The sequence below is a fragment of the Typha angustifolia genome, chromosome 6, assembly GCF_048772165.1.
Source record: "Typha angustifolia cultivar Huaian chromosome 6, ASM4877216v1, whole genome shotgun sequence".
NCBI lineage: Eukaryota > Viridiplantae > Streptophyta > Magnoliopsida > Poales > Typhaceae > Typha > Typha angustifolia.
In genome coordinates this window covers 9793248-9813967 of record NC_133244.1, presented here as the reverse complement: position 1 = coordinate 9813967, position 20720 = coordinate 9793248, and the positions used below count along the sequence as shown (strand labels likewise).

The 20720-nt window shown below is 38.1% G+C and overlaps 3 protein-coding genes across 7 annotated transcripts; 1 reads left to right on the top strand and 2 right to left on the bottom strand.

Moving 5' to 3' along the window:
* Window positions 1-7486: 7486 nt before the first annotated feature.
* LOC140761151 (uncharacterized) lies at window positions 7487-14432 on the bottom strand. Its single transcript, XM_073098357.1, has 18 exons — window positions 14306-14432; window positions 13907-13951; window positions 13770-13818; window positions 13469-13656; window positions 12726-12824; window positions 12321-12452; window positions 11870-11971; window positions 11613-11729; window positions 10955-11095; window positions 10739-10843; window positions 10094-10162; window positions 9925-10016; window positions 9728-9845; window positions 9413-9501; window positions 9069-9159; window positions 8903-8994; window positions 7966-8282; window positions 7487-7755 (listed from the first exon to the last, which is right to left on the bottom strand). The coding sequence occupies exons 2-18, from the start codon at window positions 13937-13939 to the stop codon at window positions 7727-7729; spliced, it is 1863 nt and encodes a 620-aa protein (XP_072954458.1). The 5' UTR covers window positions 13940-13951; window positions 14306-14432; the 3' UTR covers window positions 7487-7726.
* A 780-nt stretch (window positions 14433-15212) lies between these two features.
* LOC140761710 (uncharacterized) lies at window positions 15213-18838 on the top strand. 5 transcript variants are annotated; one of them, XM_073099148.1, is made up of 11 exons: window positions 15213-15345; window positions 15478-15657; window positions 15821-15965; window positions 16081-16171; window positions 16256-16453; window positions 16548-16795; window positions 17281-17412; window positions 17755-17822; window positions 17950-18011; window positions 18161-18294; window positions 18414-18838. In XM_073099148.1, exons 2-10 carry the CDS (start codon window positions 15506-15508, stop codon window positions 18292-18294), a joined length of 1230 nt encoding a protein of 409 aa, XP_072955249.1. In that variant the 5' UTR covers window positions 15213-15345; window positions 15478-15505; the 3' UTR covers window positions 18414-18838. The 5 variants fall into 5 exon arrangements, 4 of the variants coding, with proteins under 4 accessions (XP_072955249.1, XP_072955248.1, XP_072955247.1 ...); XM_073099147.1 differs by having other exon boundaries at window positions 18451-18837; XM_073099146.1 differs by having other exon boundaries at window positions 18161-18334; window positions 18451-18835.
* A 98-nt stretch (window positions 18839-18936) lies between these two features.
* On the bottom strand, window positions 18937-20459 carry LOC140761712 (uncharacterized). Its single transcript, XM_073099150.1, has 2 exons — window positions 19859-20459; window positions 18937-19654 (listed from the first exon to the last, which is right to left on the bottom strand). The coding sequence occupies exons 1-2, from the start codon at window positions 20350-20352 to the stop codon at window positions 19102-19104; spliced, it is 1047 nt and encodes a 348-aa protein (XP_072955251.1). The 5' UTR covers window positions 20353-20459; the 3' UTR covers window positions 18937-19101.
* Between the last annotated feature and the right edge of the window lie 261 nt (window positions 20460-20720).

Here is a 20720-nt window from a genome sequence, read left to right as displayed (position 1 = left end):
TCCAAGAGGTATTTCGAGTTGTAGGAAAACCTGAACCGCCTTGTTTTCTCGTCGGCGAGCAATAAGACGCCGGAGCTGCTCGATGTTTTAGTACTTACTCACTCTTTTCCTAATCTGACTTTGAAAAACAAAGAAAATGACTAAAAAGAAAATTATTCATCTAATCTGCTTTTGGTCCACCGGTATCCGTTTATTTGGATCCAAGGAATGTCTCCTCCGACATTGCTTGTTTTAGCAATCTAAGCCGTTGGTTAGTTAATTACACTTGATGAATGATTTATTTTTGAAAACTGCCTCCACTTTGCCATCACAATCATCTAAATCTTCTTTCTTCTCTGTCTTCTCTGACATGAGTGAATTTAACTGTTATTGAAGCTTACAGACATTCTCAATGTGAAATTTTACCTCATAATATAGAAGTCATCTCTGCCTTTTGATAGCTCGAACCAGTAATGGATTGGTGAATTGTACTCAAGTAGGCAGCGTCTCTCCAGAGGCATTTCAGTTACCTAGATGATATATGAAAATCAAGAGTGATTGCCACCTCCCCTCCCCACCACAAAGTAGAATGCTTATTCATTTATTTGGATCTGAGAAGGATCTTATGCCTCATTACTTCCTTGAGTAATCAAAGTCGTTCATTCGCTTATGTCACCTATCTCTACCAAAAAGGAGCAGATCATGTCCTCCCTTCGATCCCAAAATTTAGATATTGATTCTTGTTAACAATGAGTGAATCCAATTGTATGTTAAGCTTACGCATTGTTTCGGTGTGGAACTTTACACAGGGATTTGTCATTGTCTCGGCAAGCATCTCTTAGTTGCAAGACAACCTTATCAATTAGATTTTCTCGTCAACAAATCATTAGACGTCGAACCTACTGGACATCATTGTAATCCATGATGAAGATTTCCCACCAGCGATAAGAAGGTTGACAACACTGCCCCAAAATTCCATTCATGAAAAAAAAAGGAGAGCGGAAAAAAAAAAAAAAAAGAGGTGGCAATTTATAAATAATGTACGAAAATCAAGGGTAATTGCCCCCTCGCCAACCGCATGCCCCCTATGCCCCCCTAAAGTAGAATCTGTGATATCCGATAATTATAAAACCAAACAAAAAAGACTAAAAAATATGTTCCTAGGATTCATTTATTAGATTCGAGAACTTCAAATCTTGTTTCTCGTTGACAATGAGTGAATCCAATTGTATGTATGCTAAACAATCACAGTCTTTGGATTAGGGAGTCATGGTCATTTCTCAAGCAAGTCGAGCTTGAACATGTTTTCTGAATAACAACATATTTAGGAGATTCTATTGATAGTGTAAGAGAGATATGCAAGCAATTAGAAAATTGAGAAACATCACTCACTCATTTCCCAATATGACTTAAAGAAAACAAATAAAATTACTAAAAAGAAAATTATTCATCGAGGTCCATCGGTATCTGTTTATCTGGATCCAAGAAATGTCTCCTCCAACATCGCTTGTTTTAGCAATCTAAGTCGTTGGTTGGCCGATAACACTTGATGAATGATTTATTTTTACAGCTTCAGGCTATTCTCCAGGAGAGGGTAAACTGCCTCCACCTTGCCATCACAATCATCTAAATCTTCTTTCTTCTCTGTCTTCTCTGCCATGAGTGAATTTAGCTGTTCTTGAAGCTTACAGACATTCTCAATGTGAAATTTTACCTCATAATGTAGAAGTCATCTCTACCTTTTGATAGCTCGAACCAGTAATGAATTGATGATTGTCCCAGACAAGTGTGGATTGTACTCAGGTAGTGTCATTTCAGTTACCAGGAAAACCACAGAATCTATGAAAATTTATAGATGATGTACGAAAATTATCCCCTCGCAAATTGCATGGCCCTATCCCATCCTTGGAGACTGATGATTTTGTGATACTATAAATTGATATTTGTGATGGATTCTGATGATTTATGATGAAATATGGGGTTGTTACATTATGATTGTTTTGATGATTTACCATAAGATGTATGACTTCTAAATTTAAAACCAAACAAAAAAGACTATAAAATATGTTCTTAAGATTCATTTATTAGATTCGAGAACTTCAAATCTTGCTTCTCGTTGACAATGAGAGAACTTCAAATCTTGCTTCTCGTTGACAATGAGTGAATCCAATTGTATGTATGCTAAACAATCACACTGTCTTTGGATCAGGGAGTCATGGTATAGTCATTTTGCAAGCAGGTCGAGCTTGAACATGTTTTCTGAATAACAACATATTTAGGAGATTCTGTTGATAATGTGAAAATTTATAGATGATGTACAAAAATTACCACACAAAGTAGACAAAAACTAAACAAAAATACTAGAAAAATATGTTCCTAATATTCATTTATTCGGATCCGAGAAGGATTTCTCCCTCATCACTTCCTTGAATGATCAAATTCGTTTAATGTCATATTTCTTTACTCAGGTTGCAATACAACAATCTATTAGATTTTCTCGTCAACGACGAAACAAAAAATAAGACGTGGCAATTTATAAATGATGTATGAAAATCAAGGGTAATTGCCCCCTCGCCAACGCATGCCCCCTGTGCCCCCTATGAGATTCGGTAATTATAAAACCAAAACAAAAAGACTTAAAAATATGTTCCTATGATTCATTTATTAGATTCGAGAACTTCAAATCTTGCTTCTCGTCTGACAATAAGTGAATCCAATTGTATATATGCTAAACAAGAAAAAACCTAGATGATGTACGAAAATTAATTACCACCTCCCCAATTGCATGGCCCAGCCCCTCCCCTTCTCTCTACACAAAGTAGACAAAAACCAAACAAAGATACTAAAAAAATATGTTCTTAATATTCATTTATTCGGATGAGAGAAGATCTTCTCCCTCGTCACTTCCTTGAGTGATCAAAGTCGCTTACCTCTTTACAGCTATACCAAGAAGGAGCAGATCATGTCCTCCTTTCGATGTCTTTGTAGTCGGCGATGAACGCCTTTTAACCGGTGAGAATAACTTTACCATTTCTACCATGAAACTTGGTGGGAAAAAAGAAAAGAGAAACAGATCATGTACTCCCTTCGTCTTTGTAGTCGGCGATGAACTCCTTTTCACCGACGAGAATAACTTTACCATTTCTACCATGAAACTTGGTGGGAAAAAAGAAAAGAGAAAGTAAGAGAAAGAGTGGGAGTGAAGAAGTAGTATATTTATAAACTAGACATACGAGACAGATGACGTGGAATTATCAATTAAGCATTTATAAATATTATATATATATTTTTTTTTTTATCTGGGAAAGTTTTTACTTCATATATATATATAAAGGTTGACAACACAGTCCCAAAATTCCATTCATATAAAAAAGAGGAGAGCGAAAGAAAAAATAAGATGTGGCAATTTATAAATGATGTACGAAAATCAAGGGTAATTGCCCCTCGCCAACCGCATGTCCCCTGTGACCCCCCTACGAAATCCGGTAATTATAAAACCAAACCAAAAAGACTAAAAAATATGTTCCTAAGATTCATTTCTTAGATTCGAGAACTTCAAATCTTGTTTCTCGTTTGACAATGAGTTTGCTTCTCATCTGACAGATGATGTACGAAAATTAGTTACCATTTTCCTAATTTCATGGTCACATCTCAGCCCCCTCCTCTTCCCCCACAAATAGACAAAAAAACCAAACAAAAATACTTTTATATTTTGTCTGGGAAAGTTTTTACTTCATATGGCATCTTTAAAGCCAGAGCCGAAGTCCAACAAGGTTCCAATACTTTAACAATCTTGAGCACAGCCCAAGTCCAACTAAGCCCAATGGCGTTAATAATACTAGGCCTAACCTATCTCCAATATTAGGCCTAAGGCACTAAGCTCGGGGCCAACCAAGTCCAATTATTTAACAATCTTAAACTCAGACCTATCCCAAATGGTTTAACAATGTTAGGCCTTAGCCCATGGCCAATCAAGCCCAACGTTTTAACAATCTTAAACTAAGCCCCCAAGTCCAATCTAGCCCCAATGGTTTAACAATGTTAGGTCTATGCCCAGGGCCTACCAATCCAGATATTTTAGCAATCTTAGACCTCACCCAAGTCCAAGCAAACCCAATGGTTTTAAAAAGACTACGCATAAGCACAAGTTCAACCTAGCCCAATGGCTTTAAAAATATTACCCCTAACCTCAAGTTCAACTAAGCATAATGGTTTTAACAATCATAGATTCATAGGCTTAGATGTAATAGTGTTAGGCCTAGGTCAAGTCCAAAATAAGAAAAATGTTTTAAAAAAATTCCTAAGCTCAACTCCAACGAAGCCCAATTGGTTTAACAATCATAAGCTGAAACCCAAGTCCAAATTAACACGCATTAGTCCGAGTCCGACAAAACCCAATAACTTTAACAATATTAGACCTTATCCCAAGTCCGACAAGCCCGATGTTCTAACAATCTCAGGCTCAACCCCAAGTCCATAACAAGAGGTCTAAAGCCAAACTCCAACGCCCAATAAACTTAACAATCTTAGGACTAACGCCTAGTCTTACTTAGCCCAATGAATTTAAAAATCGTAGGCTCTAAGCTCAAGTCTTAACATAGCCTGATGAATTTTACAATATTAGGCTTTGACCCATGTCCGACGAATCCCAATTAGGGGTGAAAACGCATATTCCGATTGATATTTTTAGTTTCAGATACGGATATTAGACGGATAGCAAAATTTAAAATCATATTCTAACTAAACGGATACGAATAATTTTCAGATAGAGAATCGGATGGATATTGATTAAATTTAAAATAATTATAATATTTTATTTAGATATAATTAACACAAAATTATTAAGAGTTTTACACCAAATAATTTTTTGTATCTCAAATATATAAAATTAGAGAAATTAATCTCTATAAATAATATATAACGTATTATTAGTAATAATATTAATATTTACTATTTACATAAGCAAACTAAACACTGTAAATCATTTAAAACAATATGCAGGTAAACGGATATCCGATATCAGTATCCGAATCCGAAAAATATATCCGACCCGTATCTGAATCCGTATCTGAAGCAGAGAAGGGGGTTTAGATCTGGTTAAGCTGCTTCAGGTAATCTGATTCCAAAGAGTTACAAAAAATCTGATCAAAATAAATAAATTAAATGAACTTACAAAATATAAAATTCTGAATAGTAGAATATGGACTTCGGTTTCCCGAAAGGAAGCAGCTTTCTAATACCTTGGCGCACACGAGTTAAGTTGCATAGTAACCTTTACCGATAAAATAGGTACCCCTTTTAGGGCCCAAAGCCCATAATAAATTTGTTACTTATATACCATACTAACATTTTTTAAAATATCCAATATGATACTTAACTCACTTTTCTTTATTTTTTCATTGTCATGATATCCACTTTAGAGCCAATTTTCATTCAATTCTCTCCATGGATTTGACTAAGTGAATATATGACAATAAAGTACTTTTTGAGCTAAATTAATTCCACCGTTAAACCATCATTAATAATGTGCAGGCCCACTTAAAACTTAGCTCAAAATTAATAAAAAATTTATATTAAATATATATAATTACCAACAGTTATCACAATTGACTTTAATCCATAGCTTTTGCAAGAATGGTTTGTTTGAGGAGACGATGAAGGGTATTCGACCTAGTAATGTTTTCATATAATGTTTTGCAAAAATGACCTATGCAAGATGGTCTTTGAGAAAAGCTTAGCTACATAATGAAGGGGGTAGTTCCAGATTTTGCGATAATATCCTCATTAGCTAGCATTGCAAGGCCAATATCCTTGATGATGCCAGTGTTCTTCTACATTAAAAAAAATAAATAAATGCAAGGTTTTTTTGTGAGATAAATGTGCACGAGAGAGAGAGAGAGAGAGAGGTGAACAGGAAAATACATTACATGATGATGATCATTTGGTGACATCATGATATAATAAGACAGACAAGAAAATTCAGAAATCGGTGTCCATGGGATTCAAATATGAGTCTCTTTTAAACTATCCAAAACACTATCTCATTGACAACACAATGTGATTTATTCTGTTTTTTTTTATTTATTAGAAAAATCTTAAGTTGCATTATCCTCAAGAAGAATCTAAAAGAACGATTTGGACCTCCATGTACACTAAGCTAAGAGCGTTTTCTTCCACAAGTTTAGGCTCAGAACAAGATAATTTCTGCTAACCTATCATTCTCAGTCCCAGATCATTCCAGAGGATTCTTAGAGATGGTTGTACCTGCAACATCAGAGCACTGTAACACTCCAATGTCTTCACTGGTGCTTAGTATAGTTTATCATTAGCGTAATGCCACTGGAACAAATTCACAGCCAGTCAGCCATGCGTAGCAGCAGATATCAAGGATTTTTTTTTATATTTAAATTCCATCACATATATAGTTTTGATCTTTGATCATGACCAAAGGCAGTATATGTCTCTATGTACAACATTGTTCACTAACCCCTTTCTCTGGCAATCGTGCAAACTAACTCCAAGTTAGTTGGCGCACAAACTACACGAGGACAACCTGTAGAAATTCTTTTGGTAAAACTAATGAAGCTTCATCATTGGTAAAACTAATAAAGCTTTCTTCATCATTGGTAAACCTAAGAATTGGTGAAGTGACATCCAACGACATTAAATCTTAGAAGATACGCAACTCCAAGTGGAACCGACACGTACCAAATCTATCCCGATCATCGTGCGTATGCGACAAGCTTCTCATTGAATGCAAAAAGGTGAAGGCGGCGAGGAAGTTGACTAAGAGAGTGAGATGATGTTGTTTCCTTTTCATGAAACTTTGCATGAAATTTTATACAAAAACACCAATTTTGTGTAAGACTAACATGGAAATTTCCACCTCGTATCGTTGGCTCTATAAATTCTCTTCCAAGACTTGAGGAGACCATCTCATGTTTCCAAATTTTGCACCACATAAGATCATATCCACAGGATGGCTAAAGCTCAAGTGGCTGCAAGATTCATAACAGAGGTCGCACCTCCCAAGTTTGTGCCGGTTGCGAGGCGAAGCAAAGTACCAAAGATCCTCGATCCGATTGCGGAGGAGAAGGAGGTCGCTGAGAATTTGTCGGCGTCTTTCAATAGCACTGCTTCAGAGAAGTACATCAAAGAGCTTGACGAGTCTTTCTCCCTTGATGGCCAGGGACAATGTGCAGCATTGAAGGCTTTTTTATTCCCGCTTGCCTTCTCTTAGGAATGCTAATGCTACTATTCTCATCTTTGTGGTAACTGTTCGTACTGCCACCAGTTACTTAGTAATTGTACTGACTATAGAATCTAGACAAGAAACAGATATCGTTAAGTCCATTACGAAGTTGGAGTCAAGTCCAAAGTAAATGTTTAGTGAAGAAAAATATGCTGTTGGCATTTACCTCCACCTGTATAAAGATGGTTCAGTTTACTACTAACAACAGAGGATTCCAATAGGTATTCCACTAGAAACTGTATCAATCTTTCGCTGGGGGATTAAAAGATTAATATATTGCTTAGCTTGAAACATAATGCATTCGTACTTTAATTGAACAGCAAGTTTTTACCAAGGAAAAAGTAAAACAAAATCAACCGTCGTTGGCAAAGCCAAATGCAACACTTCAATTCTCAGGATTACACAACTTAATACACAATCTGTGCTTAATAAGAGTCTAACAAAAAGTTGCGCAGAATGAACCACTAAGGCGAATTGTTGGCAAAATTGTGGTCTCTAATCATCACCGAATGTTGTCTTCCTACCTGCAAGAAACGAAAATAGAAAAACATTAAATCATTTCAAAGAGCAGAAGCTTTAAGTGACTTTATCTGGGTTTTTATATTGGCTAGGTTCAAAATGGAGTTATTGCAGTTCTCTTTTTCCTAGTAATTTTCATAGATTTAAAAACGAGTACTAGTAGTGCCATTATATCAAAAATTGGCAGAGTTTGCTATAAGAGTCATCTCCTTTACCTGTACTAGCTGTACCCGCACTTTGCCTGTAAGGAGTTCCACCGCGGCTCCTGCCACCTCCACCTCGGCCCCTACTGCCACCTCTGCCACCACGTCCACCACCACCCCGGCTTCCAAATCTGCCACCACTTCTACCCCCACTGTCCCTGCCACCGCTCCTTCCGCCGCTCCTTCCACCACTCCAACCACCACCGTCACGGCTGTCAACTCTCGGTTTTGCTTCCTCCACTGTTAAGCTGTAGTCCCCAAGATCAGAGCCATTGAGCTCGAGTGCCTTGGAAAAGGCATCTTGATCTTTGAAATCCATGTAAGCAATCCTGCAACCAGTAGGCAATATTGTTCACTCTCCAACCCACCTTTAATTCTTCATTTCAAGAATAGACCACTCCATTGCCCCAAGGAAAAAAGAAACAGAAATACACATAAACCATGTGAAAACACAAACATCTATAAACAGTATCAAACATAAAGCTCCTTCATTTACTCGATTTGTTCTTTCATTTAAATAAACAAGCTAGCTTCTATTCTACAAAGGATAGCCCCATCTACCAATAGTAAAATTTGTTTAGGTACATACAATATCAGAATACCATGTAAATGAATGCAAATACTAGCACCTATTAGGTTTCCTTTTCCAAAATTAAATATGTAAGTTTTAAGTCATTCCCTCCCAGATAAGTTAAATTTGTAAGGTAGTCAGAGACATAAGTTCTAACTCATACCACCAATAGAGAAGGCGGTTACAGGTTATCTTCCAATCAGATTAGTCAAATAATGCAGTCTGATAAAGAGGCCATATTACAGTAAAAACCTACATGAAGCAACCAAATCATCCATCTACATTTCACATCCATGTACAAAAAGAGAAGAATTAGCAACTTGTGAAGCAAATACACTATAAATAAAATATACAGATGGTGCAGGGTAAATTACTAACCCCTTGCAAGCACCAGTTTCATAATCCTTTGGTATAGAAATTCGTGTAATTTCTCCACATGATCCAAAATGTTCTTCAAGCGAGCTTCGTACCTGCAATTAATATAGTGGCTAGATAAAGCCATGAACAAGACGTGAACTTCCATGTCAACATAACAAAGAAGTACCTGGTCCTCTTCGTGGGACTTGTCGAAACCTCTGACGAATATGGTTTGGCTTGGTCCTTTACCACCTTTCTGGTAAGATGTGTTGTCATTCCTGCATTATATCATAGTTAGTAATTATAGCCATCTATGACCAAGAACTATATAATTGCAACTATCCCTTTGGCCTTATTTTCAGATTAAAGGGTTGTCCCATATGTGATGCTTGCCACTGCAGTCTCTGGCCATATATGTGCACAGGCTTACCTATTACTTACTGGATGACTCTTTAGATGACTAATATCCATAACAAAACAAACCTTTATTGAAGAAAGAACATCTAATAAAAGAGAGGGGAAGATGGATACCCGCTATAAGGGGTATATGAGCCTCTTTCACGAGCCAAATCAAGCCTTACTGCACGTCCCAGTAATTCCTGGCCATTCAATTCAAGTGCCTACAGAAAGGATCAACTTTGTCAAGCTAATAATAAATATGAAGGAGAACATCATAGCACCATCAAATGATTTCCAATGAAGACAGAAGGTTCACAGTCAGAGCAACTAGCTACAATCCCACAAAATTAGGAAAAGTGTTGACATATTTTAAAGGAAAGAAAGGGCAAATCTCTGCTGACTACGCCAATCTAACTAATTCAAAAATCAGATAACATAAGCTCATACTTTCTGAGCTGCCTCTTCAGTGGCAAATTCAACATGGCCAAATCCTTTGAAGCGTCCATCGTCAGATGTTGCCAATCTGACACCAACAATCTCCCCTGCCTCTTGAAAGAACTCCGACCTATACAAAAATAGTAAAATTCAGATCAATCACCAGCACTATCAGAATGTGAGCATTAAATTTAGCACATGTTACTTACACCTCATCTTGTCCAGCATCATAGGACAAGTTCCCAACAAATAATGTTTTAGATCCAGATGTCTGATTTTGATTAGCAGCAGGAGTTTTAGGCTACAATAACAGAATCTTTCGTTAGTACCAGCAATTACAAGAGTCAAAAGGATATAAGAAAGTCTTGAAGCATATACTTCTTTCTTTTCAGATTTTGTAGCGGTTTGCTTTGCTGATGGTGCATCCTTCATTATCACATCTGTATCCTGCACATTCCAACAAAATGAAACGTAACAGATAAGACACCAAGTATAAGCTTGCAGTGGCCTAGCCATTATCAATTGGAAAACAAGATTCATTTAACTTTTTTTGCAGCAAAGTTTGGACCCATAAATCTATTGAATCAGCACCAAAGTTTTCACACTTCTTCCACACCCATCAAGTTCCACTTATGACCAAAAAGATAAAGCCTTTTGATTGACAAAGATACTATCACCATGCATTTTGGCCTATACCAGTTGAATTTCTTGCAACAGATTTGCACCAGTGCAACACATTATGAAGGAAAAGGAATCTGAATTAACACCTTACATGGCTGAAAGATATCATAAACATAAATTTCCAAGCAAATCATACTAGATTTCTTCACATTGACTGGCTCAATTTAATTTATTTAAAATGTGAAATTACCAACAAATACATTATGCATAAGAAAGGTCTTAATGAGATCTGACATCCCGATATTGTTTCTTTAACTCATTTGAAGAAATAAGAAAAAATGATAACAACCTAAAATGTAAATTCAGCCCCCGTCAAATCAAATACTAACACAGAAACTTTACCTTCTTTGGAGTTTTCAGTGATTTTTCATCTTCACTTTCCTCCTCACTTTCCTCATCAGAAGAATCCTCCTCAGAGCTGCTGCTTTTTGCAGCTGCTTTGGATGGCTGCAGCTCCAAAATTGAGAATTTTCAATCCATGGTAAATAGCAAAAACTTGACACCAGAAGATTTTATTACTGAAGCTAATTTTCTCCAAACCTTTGAACTGAAATTTACCTTCTTTTCTTGTGGTGGTTGAGGTTCATCATCAGAGCTCTCTTCCGAGCTTTCATCTTCATCACTGCTGCTTTCTTTCTTCACAACCTTGGCAGCAGGTTTTCCAGCATTTGATGGAACATCGACCTTTGCGGGAGGTGCCTATATTACATGTTATTATGTGTAAGTAACACAGATTTACAATCTATAAAACTGATAAAGATAGACAGACAAGAATCATTAGACATTATCTTGAGATCTTGATATCCCAAAGAACAATAAACATAATATCACACAAAATTGAATTCCACTATGATAGCCACGCATGACATAAGATCTAGAAGGTGATTTACTAACATTGGGTAACAAAAAAGCATTGGATTAAAGGGTTGCTTGGAACAAACTGGAAAATCTCTCATTTACTAGTTCACACGAACTGTTGACTTTGTCAAAATAGTTTTATCTTACAGAAAGAGGCACATCTGAACTAAATCTATTACTGTAAATTAACTATATCTGGATAACAGAAGGCTTATTGGTGTATTTGCAGTTTTTATCCCAATTTCAAGCCATATTCAGTAGAAAAATTAGACGATTAAATAGAATAAAACTATGTTGATCAAGACAAGAATTTCTACAGTTAAGATGAAAAGAAGAAATTCTTTGCCTTCCTACTTACATTGTCCTCATCAGAATCAGAGTCAGAATCACTTTCTGAGGAGTCAGAATCTTTCTTTTTTGATGCAATGGCTGGAGCAACCTTTGATACAGGTGGGGCAGCTTTCGCAACTTTAACCTGTAATATAGACTACAATCAGAAAGTACTAGACCCATAGTAAAACCACAACATCCTGCCAAAAATATACAAAGTACAAAAAAAGGATGCTTCTTGCTTCTTCTAGTTTATTCAATGCATTATTTAATAGGATGCCTCACCTCATCTTCCTCATCAGAGTCACTCTCTGAAGAACTGTCACTCGTTTCTGGTTTCTTTTGGGCTACAGCTTTTGAAGGTTTCTTTGCAGAAGCAACAACTTCCTGCAAATAACAAGTGAAGTTCAGATCCGAAATAACCAACTTTTAAGGTTAAATGATTATGGAGACAGGAACCCTGCAAGACACTAATAAACATTGCATCACAAGAGATGTCACAGAATTCTGTTCTTTATTAAATAGTGTAACTGCAAATATTAAACTTTAGCATATGCCAAACGGTCTTGAACTGTCAGATTAACAAAAGATAAAAATGACTTAGCACGCGCAACATGGGGCAGTGAAGGAAAGAGAATTAGTCAACGATAGCCGTATTCAGCAAGACAGATTTGGCATGGAAAAAAGAAAGAAAGTAATCAAGTTAGCTGGAAAACATAAAATGAGAGGAGCTCACTTCATCCTCATCAGAGTCACTTTCAGAGCTGCTCTCCACCTTTCCCTTCTTAGTGATTGCACCAACAGAACCATTCTTAGTGACTACAGGTTGTAGCTTCTTGGCAGGTGCAGCAGGTTTTTTTGCGGGTTCCTAAGACAATAGGAAGAAAAATGAGTAAACCCGGTATAGGCAGAATAACATTTATATGCAGGAAAGAACTGGTGTAAGAGAAGCAGAGTAACATTTATATGAGTAAAGAACTGGTTTGAGAAAAATAGAGTAACATTTATATGCAGGAAAGAATTGCTGTCAGAAAAACAAAATAGAAATGGACTTAAACACCACATTGTCAAACTCAACAAGAAAAAGAAAGATCGCAAAAACAAAGATAAGTTAGGCCTTGGAGGAATCATGCAAGCTTACATCATCAGAAGATGAATCTTCACTATCTTCACTACTGCTACTAGATTCCTTCACTGGAGCCTTTACAGGTTTGCTGATCTTCTTTGGCGGAACTTTAACCTGCAACTTAAACGCTCAAACTTTGATTTGCAGAAAATGGAATGAAATGGTATGAATAATTGAATGGCTCATCAAAACATGTCATAACAAAGAAATAAAAGCTGAAGACCATAATAAATTGCCGCAGGTTCACAGATGTTCAATTTTGTCAAGAATATTTTTTTGTGCCCAAGGATTGGATCCATATAGCTTTTAAGGTTTTCCTCCTACATAAACTTTTGCAAATAATGTTCCCAAATGAAAAGTACAGAAATGGTGCTGACCAGTACAGTAGGATTTGACAAGTTCAGGACAAAACTCATTTTATTAGAAAATAAAACTTCTTGAAAAAATCCCTGCTGTATGATATGGCCTCAATTATCATCCCAAATACATGCTGATAGACCATTCTGGTAACAAATGACTCAATAGTATTTTCAACTGAGGTAAATCAATGGAGCACCAAGGCATGAGTAGCTAGCAGAATTTGTTAGGGCTATCAATTTTAAAGCTAGGTGTTTAGGTCATCTCATTAAGATTTACATCTAGCACAACAGATTATAGTATCAAAATGATCATAAAACATTTCATGATATTTGAACAGTATGAGCTTTTCTACTGTATCCAAAGAAGAAAATCTGTGTGCCAGCAGGGTGTCAGATTACCTCTTCTTCTGATTCTGACGAAGAGTCATCAGAACTACTACTTTCTGGCTTCTTTTTCGGAGGTGGCGCTTGGGGGGTCTTCTTTGACTTCTTTTCGTCCACCTTCTTGCTGGCAATTACCTGCTCAACTTCTTTCTTCTGCTTCTTAGCGCTAGGCTTCTCAATTGCCTCCGCTGCATCCCTCTTTCCTGGATATCAAACACCAAGATATCAAGTAAATATATGCTTCGAAATTCAGAGAACAAGTTGCATGCTATCCACCCTAATATACTAATATCCTAAATTATGGGAAAACGCATACCTTTCTTTCCAGACTTCTCCTGAGGTAGCGAGATAGGAGCAGCAGCAACCTACACAACAGCAATGCATGCTCTTAACAGCAGAGGAAAAAAACAAAAGATTAACGTAAATAAACAAATACACGTATGGTATACGTACCTCGACATTGGACTTCTTGCTTGACTTGCCCATTTCGGAAATCAACTGAAGAACAAAATGAACACGTCGTTACGACAATCTTTCAGCAACGAGATAACTTAAAAGTCTATTTCATTTTGCAGATCCACACAGAAACGAAGAGAAAACATCTGCACTTTTGTCCGTGTTCTAACTTGCTTTTTTTTTAGAAAGAGAACATCTTTCTCGATCAACAAAACCCAACTCATCAAGCACCACAAGGCAAAACCAAACCTTTGGCAAAGATTAGAACTTGGAAACCGAATCAAAATGCCGTGAAAGGACAAAAAGGATCAAAACCCATACTACAAGCAGAAAACTTATGCAAGAACAAGACAACGTAAAGGAAGAAGAACACAACGGACGAAGGACTTCTCTCACCTGGAGACGACGAGAGAAGCGAGAAGCGACTGGAGGCGGAGAACCCTAAAATATCTCCGGGATTTTTAGGGTTTTAGAGAGGGTTTGGAGTGCGAGGTGCAGTCGCGGGTGTTTATATAATGAGGTGGGGCAAAGATTAGGGCTTCTTCCTTTTTGGGCTCGCGCGATGGGTTTTAGTGTGCGGCGGATTCACATTTAATCTGGACCGTAGCCGTGCCCCCAATCGACGGCGAGAGACGTATTCGTTGGATTCGTAGAACCCCTCGGGACGTGCCGATAATCAGTAGTAGCGACGACAAAAAGGAAAGTTGAATTATTTCCGACTTTTTCGTATTTGTTTTGTTTTTTCTTCTTTTGAAATGCACGAATTTGCAAAATCAGACCATAGATTTTCTGATTTTGCGTCTCGCATTTCATTTAAAAGGAAAACAGTACTCTAACCTAGTATTTTTTTTTGGTTTGAGAATAAAATTTACTTAAACCTAGTTACCTAATAACGCCGCAGAAATTTCTAAAATATTATAATTGCCACTACGTTGTTAAATTTAATTATAATATTTTAAACGTATTTAGTGTCAATTATGTTAAAAAAAAGAATCAATATAATTTTCTGGGCCAGTGAGCTTAAAATTATTAATCTATTAGGCTAGGGCGGACTTCGGCTTGGGCCTAAGATTATTTAACAATTGAAGTTAGATTGGAAAATCTATTGGAAAATCTATTGGACTAACGCTTAGTTGGATTTAGGATTGATGGGATTTGGGTTTCCGTTTCTGATTGTTAAAACCACTGGGCTTGATTGGACTTGGGATTAGACTAAAGATTGGACAATCTATTGGGCTTGTGTGAACATGGTTGGTCTTAGGCCTAAGATTCTTAAAATTATTGGACTATGGTTGGTAGAAAATCTAGTTTAGGACGGCCCGATTGTAGCCCTACTGGACACTGGTTTCTTTGGTTCTTCCGGCGAGACCCGAGAGAGAGGAGACGGAGAGATGCCTCAGCAGATCGGAACAGCCGTTTCCTCCTCATCTCCGTAGGTAATTTTCTTTTCTCTCTCCGATTTGGTTTTCTTAGACTAACTGTGCCTTATTCTACTATCTGGTGATAAAACTAGAAGATTAATCGGTCCTTTTTTTTTTTGTTGAATTGTCTGGAATCTGAACGTTAAGGTAATAGAAGTATTCAGCTAGTTATCAAATGGCGTCTCTTGAGAATGATTTATCTGCTCAAGAAAAGGAAGAGCTGAATGGTAGTTTGCCGCTACCTGCGGCTTTTATCAACTTTCTTGACGAGAATGGATTGGACCCATCAATATACTCCTTGGCTGATACAATTCCACGCTATATAAGGTAGAAGAGTTAAATGGGTGTCCTTATTACAAGTTATAGCAATTAGTTATTTGATAGTTTAATATTAGTGATGAGAATTGTGAAGTTTTCATTGGATGTCAGTTATATAATTTCATCTACTTCTTCTAGTAACTACATACTTGGTTTGTTGTGGACTCATAAGGGTAAAACCAGGTTGTGAGTCTGAATTTGCAGACATTGAACATGAGTTGAGGTGCAAACTTGAGAAGGTTGTTTGGCTACCGAGTTTCTTTGCCATCCCACCACATGTTCAAATTGCTGGCTCAAAGGCTTACCGGCTTGGAAAGGTGAGAGAAGCGTATCTGGATTCGTCGCTTATCTGTTCTTTTGCTTCAAGCATACTCTTATTTGATCTTTTTAAGACATCATAATATGTTTCTTAACATCTATAGTGTCATTCAGATCTATGGAATGGATGCAGCTTCTGGGGCTGCTGTTTTAGCTTTAAATGTTTTGCCAGGGGATCATGTTCTTGATCTTTGTGCTGCTCCAGGTAATCAAGTTGTGCAAGTACTTTTTTATACACTAGGTGTAAAACCCATTGATGTCTTATTAAAAGTATCCGTTTATATGAAAGGTGCAAAGCTCTGCATGCTTTCTGATATTCTTGGTAGCTCTGGCTCTTTGACTGCTGTGGATGTTGCAAGACACCGCCTAGCAGCCTGTCGTACAATGTTGCAGAAATATTCTTTGGGAGATCGCTGCCGGCTCTTTGTTGCTGATGGAACATCATTTTCCATTTTACCTGCAGTGTCCTGCTTGGAGACAGAATCTTGTAAGGACTTACGGATGCCTACTCATTCATAAATGAATGGAAATCCTTTTCTCTTTGGTTTATTCTTCCAATTCTTTACACCTTATGAACTCAGTCATCACAGGTACAATGGATGGCAAGGATAGTACAAATAAATTCTTGGAATGGACTTCTAAGAGATCATGGAAAGATCGAAAGAAGCAAAAGAAAGCAAGTAAAACCACTGCTTTACATCATACACAACCAACTGCAGAACCAGAACTGATCTTTTATGGTAGACATTCTGGAGTGGTTGGATTGTGTAGAAGTGATTTATTTAATCCCATATGTGACAATGAACCTTCAACTTCTGGCTATGATAAGGTATTCCCTCGTTAACTCATTTAGAAGACCGTTGTTTTCACTTATCTTGTTTAGCTAGCTGATTTTGAGTGCCTCATAGATGTGCAGTAACCAAACATAGTTTTTACAAAATCTGCAACTGCATTGAGAATATGCAAAACAAAGTGCCAGACTTAGGAGAAAACCTGCAATAACTAACTTGTTCACATGCAACAGCTTACAAAAATCCATTATTCAAGTGTAGGTTATAGCACAGTGGATCAGTTATACTATGAAAGAAAGGAAACCTGGATATCTGTTGTAAAATCAAATGACAAACAGTGGTATACAAGACATAGGTGGACTTGACAAAAAATGCAATGCTTTATGTGGTGTAATGCCTAGCATACAAATGGAACAACTGCTAATCTGCCTTGCTTTTTTATTTTGTCACTTGGTCCTGGTGTCAATTTGATATCCATATCTCATTTATTTGGTGATGGTGATAATTGGTAAACTGTATCCAGGTTCTTGTGGACGCAGAGTGTACTCATGATGGATCAATTAAGCACATTCAGAAGTTTGAGTTTTGGGGATGGAAAACTTTTCAACGTCGAGTACTTGACGCAGAAAGAACAGATAACTTGCTGCATCTCCAGGTAATATTGGTAATTATTCAATGGCTTCTCAATTGCTTGCCCATCTACTTTGTGTTCACAATAGTTTCATTCTGCATATAATAAAATTGCTACTTTCTCTTTAACTTCACAGACATTCATAATCTTTCTTACACGTATGCCTGTGAGACGTCGAGCCATGAACAATCTCATTCATCTAGATATAATGCTTTCATAATTGATTACATCCACACATCTAGAGAGACATACTTCCATGTCGATTAGCATTTAACCAAAATGGAGGATTAAAACATATTTTCTTATGTTTGTGCTTAATAATTGACCTCATAAAGTCATATCTGATTATTTTCTTTCTATCTGCAGTTACAGCTGCTGTGTAATGGTTTCAAATTATTGAAAGTTGGTGGGTCCCTTGTGTACAGCACCTGTAGGTTGGTGTTTATTTCTTGATAAGACAGACAAGTGTATGACAGCTAATTATCTTGGTTATAATGGATATTAAACAAAAAGTCATTTTCTGGGATCAATTACTGATTCTCTTTTGATGCCTTTAAACAGCTTAACATTTGCTCAAAATGAGGATGTGGTGGAGCAGTTCCTCTTGAAAACTCCTTCAGCTGGTACTCTTGTCATTGCTAATTTAGAGTGGAATAGTTTTGTTAAGTGAACTGGTCCCATATCTAGATTGATACACAGACAAGTTTGCTCTTATTTTGTATGCTTCCACATGTGCAATTGCTCTTAATTTTACATGTGTTGCTACTTGCAGAACTACAGCAGGTTGATGCTGCTAATAACTGGCCCTGCAGATGTGGAAGAATACCTAAAACTTTGCGATTTGATCCTACAACGTCCCAAACTAGTGGACTTTTTATTGCAAAAATCTCAAAATTAGGAACTTAGGCAAGTTTGATTCATATCCGACTCACATAACCTTTAACAGGTCCAATTTTTTTCACTTCAATGAAAGCTCTTAATAATTGTTCCTTCCCTTTCGTACTTCCTTTTTTGCACTCGTGAAGCTTAAGAACTTGTTCCTACTTGCTGCTGGACTTGCAGTAGGTGGATCCAGATAAGTGTCTCGTGGATGAGTGCCAAGAATTAATGCAGCAACTTCAGTCTTCGGGTATGAGACAGAGCTACATTGTAGTGTGCTTCTTAGTGATAGAGAGCATGTGAGATGTGGCAAGTGACCAAGTTGGTGTGCTATTCTCATAAGGTGGCTGTGAAGGCATTCAACAATCCCAGGAGAAGGGAGAGGGAAGCCGAAGGAGGTGGCTAAGAAAAATACACTTGATTTTGCCAGTCAAAAGGCTTTTCTTGATGTAGTTTATATACCAACCCTTGTATTCATCTACTGTTGCTATTTATATGGCACGATGCGATAATGGCCTGGATATTTTTGATACATGTTGATCACCTAAATTTAGATCTATGGTCGAATAAAAAGACGTTTATGCATGAGATCTAATGAAGTTTGCATCAATTTCTCAAGTATAGGGTCTTGTACCACCTGCAGGGTGACTTGCAAAATTTAATTCTTGTATTCTTTCTCCTAACCAGGCAGTTCTTTTTCACTTGAAAAGATTATACAACATTTGAAGTACAAACAGAGAGCATCTATGAAGTAACAAACTACATCAAAGCACAATATGGATTCATCCCGAGCTTATCAGCTTGTCTTTGCTCTATGCACACGTTGACTATTCCTCAGATTTCGATACTGTCTTTTGAGTCAGGGGGTTGCTCATCTTTAGCATCAACCTTTTTGTACATCTGATTCCAGAACTTCTCCTTAGCCCATGCAATTGCTTCATCCACTGCAGTAGCTCCCTCACTGTCTTCCTTCCTCCTCCTATGGCAATCAATCTCTATGATGAATGAATTATCTTCAGTATCCCCCTCTTCCATCTCATCCACCACCATCTCTTCTACTTCTGCTGCTTTTACTGGTATTCGGTCATTGAGAACTGAGGATATCACTGAAGAAGGTGAGTCAGCTTCGGAGACCGCGGCGGCATCCCAAGGAGGCTTCTTGAGGCTCTGCCGGAAGCTGACGGTCTCCGGTGGCGAGAAGCAACAAAATCCGATGTTCGAACGGCGGTTGCTGATGCTGTTGCTGCCGCCGCTGCTGTTGTTGAAATCGGCGACGTATGAACGTCGAGGGCATGGGATTGCCATGCACCTATGACTGCTCCGGTCTCCTCCGGAGATCGTCGAGGGTGTTGACGAGTCGTAACGCCGGGATGGAATGGTGATCGGTCTGAGACATAAATATTGTTTGGTAATTTATCCAAAAAAAAATTAATACAGGGGTCGAGATAAGAATAGTTAAAAGTCAGGGTGTCAATAGAAATATACACATAATGTAGAGTGCTAAAATGAAAAAAGCCGCTATATGAAAAAGATTCGTTATTTCCGTTCATTAACGGCCGTCAGTAGTCCTGACTCCTGATTCCGTACGTACCTGAGCTTAGACACGAACGAGGAGAGCACGGCGTCGCCGTCGCCATAGGTCGGCGGGCCGTGCCGGAGAGGAGGGCTCACCTCCTCCGAGCTCACCACCGACGATGACGACTTCGACCTCGACCTCGACCTCCTCCTCGCTCCTCCTGCGCCGTCCGATCCAAATATGTCGTCGTAGAACCCCTCCTCCGTCCTCAAGATTCGTGCCGCCTCCGCCCTCCTCGGGATCCGAAGCCCCGGCAATCTCCTCCCTCCTTTTCCACCTCCTACGCGCTCCGACAGCCGGAAGACCTCATCGTAGAGCGACGCCACCGGCGAGGGGCGGAGCTCGCCCGAGAACTGGCGGAGCAGGAGGGTGCGAGGCGGGCCGCCAAAGACGTCGCGGAAGTCGTTGGGGTCGAGGTCTCCTCCGTCGCCGGGGCCCCGTCGGGGTTGATCTGTCGATCGCCGCCGGGGGAGCAGCGATCCGATCGGAGTTCGCCAAGATTCATCCATCTGATTCGGAACGGACGGCTGTGATTTACTTCTTTCGTCTCTTCTGGTGGACTTCGAAAGAGAAGGCGTGACGCCTCGTTTATATATCGCGGGAAAGCGAAGGGGGAGGAAAAAGTTGGGGATTATCTTTTTCTGAAAAAGCCCCCCTTTCTATCTGGAGCGATGCTGGTAGTGAAAAATAATTTCCTATCTTTCGAGGGTTGAGACTGCAAATTTCCAAAAGATTATTACCATTGGTTGCTAATTTCATCGGCCTTAATACTAACTATCTTATACTCTTAACCATTTGATCTTTGAATAATTTTAGCCCTAATTTTTTTTTTTGATTTAATTAATGTGAATGAGAGAGCATGTGAACTGGAGGATGA

Coding starts and splice junctions, on each gene's coding strand:
- LOC140761151 (XM_073098357.1), bottom strand. CDS start 13,939: ATGGGCAAGTCAAGCAAGAAGTCCAATGTCGAG. Junction 11,972..12,320: donor GTGACTCTGATGAGGATGAA/GTGAGCTCCTCT, acceptor TGTTATTTGCAG/GAAGTTGTTGCTTCTGCAAA. Junction 11,730..11,869: donor ACTCTGATGAGGAAGATGAG/GTGAGGCATCCT, acceptor TCTATATTACAG/GTTAAAGTTGCGAAAGCTGC.
- LOC140761710 (XM_073099148.1), top strand. CDS start 15,506: ATGGCGTCTCTTGAGAATGATTTATCTGCTCAAGAAAAGGAAGAGCTG. Junction 15,658..15,820: donor ACAATTCCACGCTATATAAG/GTAGAAGAGTTA, acceptor TGGACTCATAAG/GGTAAAACCAGGTTGTGAGT. Junction 16,172..16,255: donor TGATCTTTGTGCTGCTCCAG/GTAATCAAGTTG, acceptor TTTATATGAAAG/GTGCAAAGCTCTGCATGCTT.
- LOC140761712 (XM_073099150.1), bottom strand. CDS start 20,352: ATGGATGAATCTTGGCGAACTCCGATCGGATCGCTGCTCCCCCGGCGG. Junction 19,655..19,858: donor TCGTTCGTGTCTAAGCTCAG/GTACGTACGGAA, acceptor TTTATGTCTCAG/ACCGATCACCATTCCATCCC.